The sequence below is a fragment of the Myotis brandtii genome, unplaced genomic scaffold (genome assembly GCF_000412655.1).
Source record: "Myotis brandtii unplaced genomic scaffold, ASM41265v1 scaffold647, whole genome shotgun sequence".
Classification (NCBI taxonomy): domain Eukaryota; kingdom Metazoa; phylum Chordata; class Mammalia; order Chiroptera; family Vespertilionidae; genus Myotis; species Myotis brandtii.
In genome coordinates this window covers 1,090,294-1,094,204 of record NW_005370500.1, presented here as the reverse complement: position 1 = coordinate 1,094,204, position 3,911 = coordinate 1,090,294, and the positions used below count along the sequence as shown (strand labels likewise).

General features: G+C 54.8%; 1 protein-coding gene across 1 annotated transcript; it reads left to right on the top strand.

Annotated features, from left to right (window-relative positions):
• The first annotated feature begins 378 nt into the window (after positions 1–378).
• MC3R (melanocortin 3 receptor) lies at positions 379–3,070 on the top strand. The gene has a single exon (XM_005880690.2). The coding sequence runs from the start codon at positions 777–779 to the stop codon at positions 1,788–1,790; it is 1,014 nt and encodes a 337-aa protein (XP_005880752.1). The 5' UTR covers positions 379–776; the 3' UTR covers positions 1,791–3,070.
• The last annotated feature ends 841 nt before the right edge of the window (positions 3,071–3,911 follow it).

The window sequence follows — 3,911 nt, the reverse complement described above, 5'->3', positions numbered from 1 at the left end:
CCCCTGGCCCTCCCCATTCAAGCGTTTATCACACAGACTTAGTTCCCTGATTTCTTGTCTCCCACCCCAGACTCCAAGTTTGGGTGAAAACAAGAAGAGCATGTCTGTCTTGCTCACCATAAACTTATGCGCCCAGCAGCAGAGACCTGACACAGAATAGGTGCGCAGTAAATGTTTACTTTCAAAATGAATGAATGAACAAGTAAATGGATGAATGGATGCCTGTGGCAGCTTCCAGGACAAACCACAAACTGCTCAGAAAAGCCAGCAAACAGATGCGCAGTCTCTCCAGCAGGGGGCACCAGCCTGCTTTCCGATCCCCTGCCCAAACCCTGGGAGCCTACCTGCTGTCAGTCACAGAGCCTCCGGGTGCTCAGTGGTCATTTCGCGGCGCTGGAGATTAAGTAGGAGTTGTTTGCCACCAGCCAATGTATGAAAAGTGAGTGTTCACCCCTCACTTCCAACAACAGGTACTACATCCCCTGTCTTGCCAGGAAAGGAGCCGTAACTGTAGCAACCGGTGGCAGGTTTTCTGTTCCCAAGTGGGGATGGCGATGGAGTAAGGAGGGGAAAGGAGGGAGACGGCAGAAGAGTCCGCATAAAACTGCTCGCCCTGGAGCAGCAGGGAAAGTTCTCTGTGTACCTCCCAGCTCGCTCGCTCCCCATCCTTCCATCTGGGAGAACAGAATCCGAGTCTGCACAGGACGAGCATCCCTCACAAGCATCTGGAGGAAACTCTTGCCTCCTGTGAGGAGCAGCAGCAGCAGCAGCAGCCTATGCCCCCGGCCGCAGCCCAGCTCGGTCAGCCTGTGTCCACGATGAACGCCTCGTGCTTCCTGCCCTCTGCTCAGCCGGGGCAGCCTAACAGCTCGGAGCTCCGGGACGCCCCCTCCTCCGGCAACCAGAGCGGCCGCGGGTACTGCGAGCAGGTGTTCATCCAGCCCGGGGTGTTCCTGGCGCTGGGCAGCGTCAGCCTGCTGGAGAACGTCCTGGTGATCCTGGCGGTGGCCCGCAACAGCAACCTGCACTCGCCCATGTACTTCTTCCTCTGCAGCCTGGCCGCGGCCGACATGCTGGTGAGCGTGTCCAACGCCCTGGAGACCATCATGATCGCCGTGGTCAACAGCGGCTCGCTGGCCCTGGAGGACCGCTTCGTGCAGCACATGGACAACATCTTCGACTCGATGATCTGCATCTCGCTGGTGGCCTCCATCTGCAACCTCCTGGCCATCGCGGTGGACCGGTACGTCACCATCTTCTACGCGCTGCGCTACCACAGTATCGTGACGGTGCGCCGGGCGCGCGCCCTGATCGTGGCCGTCTGGCTGTGCTGCGGCGTCTGCGGCGTCGTGTTCATCGTCTACTCGGAGAGCAAGATGGTCATCGTGTGCCTCGTCACCCTGTTCTTCGCCATGCTGCTGCTCATGGGCACCCTCTACGTGCACATGTGCCTCTTCGCGCGGCTGCACGTGCGGCGCATCGCCGCGCTGCCCCCCGCCATCGGGGCGGCCCCGCCGCAGCGCTCGAGCCTCAAGGGCGCCGTCACCATCACCATCCTGCTGGGCGTCTTCGTCATCTGCTGGGCCCCCTTCTTCCTCCACCTCGTGCTCATCATCACCTGCCCCACCAACCCCTCCTGCGTCTGCTACGCCGCGCACTTCAACACCTACCTGGTGCTTATCATGTGCAACTCCGTCATCGACCCGCTCATCTACGCCTTCCGCAGCCCCGAGCTGAGGAGCACCTTCCGCGAGATCCTGTGCTGCTGCCCCGGCGTGAGCCTGGGCTAGGACGCGGGCCAGAGGCCAGTCCCTCCGGCCACTGCTGACCCTCCAGCCAGCTAAGGTGTTTAGAGAGAAGAGGGGGGGAATCGAAGACGCCAGAATGTGTGAACAGCCGAGGTTGAGTGCGTCTTGTTTTGAAGCTTGCAGAGCCTCTGACAGGGAAATGGAAAGTAACAGGCTCTCTGAAAGGATCCCAACATGGGTAAGTCTCTGATTTCCCCAACAGCCACGGGAGGAGGCTGTGCTCGGCTGCTGTGCGCGCTGATTCCATGAGCCAGGGTTTGCAGCGCTTGCCTGCCCACCCGCCTCCTGGCATGTCCTCGCCCCTCGGGTCGTCCAGACTGAAGGATTCTCATTGACAAGAGGGTGGGTCGAAGCTCTCCCAAGCAAACCTCTTACCGCGCCGGACCTAGACTGCCAGCCGCTCCAATGGCTTTGCCCTTATTTCATAAGACACTTGAGTTTCCATCCTGTTATTCTGTTCACAGTGCAACAGTTGCCCCACAACAATGAACTCTTTGTGAAAGAAGCGATGCAGCACGACATCCTTTCTACCCTCATACCCCCACCAACCTCCTCTGAAAAATAGCATCGAAATGTGACCCACGATGCCCCTACCTTTGTTATTAGAGTTGTTGCTTTTGTTGTTGGGTTTCATGCATTCAGCCTAACGCAGCTTTCAAAATTCTAATGAAAAGGAGATCACGTGCTTTGGAAAACCAGAACATACCCGTGTGTACAGTATTTTGATGCCTTGCTCTCCTGAGGTATATATTTCCCTATTTTAAAAGCCTTTTCCCTGTTATTCCTTTTCTGCCTTTAACACAAGAGGGCCTGGTGGATGGGAGGGGGCGTGTCTCCAGAGATTGCTTCATGGTGGTTTCAGGTTTGAGAAATTGTAGGATTGCATGCGACTGTCTTGGAAGCTTTGCTTTTGCTCATGGTAACTGTGTCTCTATTGCATGATTTCCTGAAATGTTATCTAGGAAAGAAAATTTGGGGGGATTACTGCTCCTTTTGCTCAGCGTGGTGTTAAAGTCGGGGTGATCCTGTTATCAACGTCTGTACCTTATCAAGTAAAGCAATTCATTCCCGTGAGCACGGGCGAGATTTGCTGACACTAGCACTGCATACGCTGCATGCTGTGTGCTCTGCACCTGGTCAGACCCTTTCCTTCCCTGGAGAACTCCACCCCCACACCAGGGGTTCTCCTGCGCTGTGTCTTTGGTGTACAGTTGTGTGTTTTTCTTGTGCCGGAATATATTGGGGGTTTCAGTGTACTTGACAGCCTGCTCATATAAACACTGTCTTTTGTTTCTTGCTTTGTGATGTTTGGAAATAAATAAAAGGCTTTTGTGGCTGCTAAATGTGTGACATTAAATGGTCCACCCGGAAGCATCCAGTGACTCCCGCACAGCGTCCGTTACACTGTAATTCTGACTGGTTTGTCAGTGACAGAAGCATCCGTTGCCACAGCGCTCGTCTTTTCTAGGGCAATGCCTTTTAGCCAAACTACAAAACGCTCCCATTTAGGTTCTGAGAACACCAGGCTGTAGCTCCTGGGCCACTGTCACTCTCCATTAGTTTAATCGAGACACCAAATAGCAGGTCGTGTCCACTGCCACTCGGTGAGCCACTGTGGGCAACAGGGAGTCAGGCTCTCTGGAGACTGTACTAACAGCCACAGGAGCCATGACGCCCTTTTCTGGGTAAACAGCAGGAAAATAACTAACTTTTCACCCTTGGATATCAGCTTTCACATGATTTCATTTATTCTCTCAGCAAACCTCTAAAACAGGTGAGTCATTTTACAGGTGAAGGAACTGAGTTCTGGGCTGGAGGGTGCATGGTGGGCCACGAACGCCCAGCTAGTTAGGCTCATTTGCGTCCTGCGGCTGAAGTCTTTGCACCATGTGGTGCTGCTGACAGGTTTCCATACTGAAAACAGACCCCACGCTCCTTCCTCCACACGTTGGCTTAGAGAGCACTTCCACGGAAACTTCCCACAGACTCACCCGGGATCTTGCTCGAGGGCAAAATCTGACTCAGCAGGTCTGGAGTAGAGGTTCTATGACAATCTCCCAGGGGCATGGCTGCCTCTGGGGCCACCTTTTAAATAGAGAGGGT

Excerpts from the sequence above, each read along its gene's own strand:
- MC3R (XM_005880690.2), top strand. The coding sequence starts at position 777 with ATGCCCCCGGCCGCAGCCCAGCTCGGTCAGCCTGTGTCCACGATGAAC.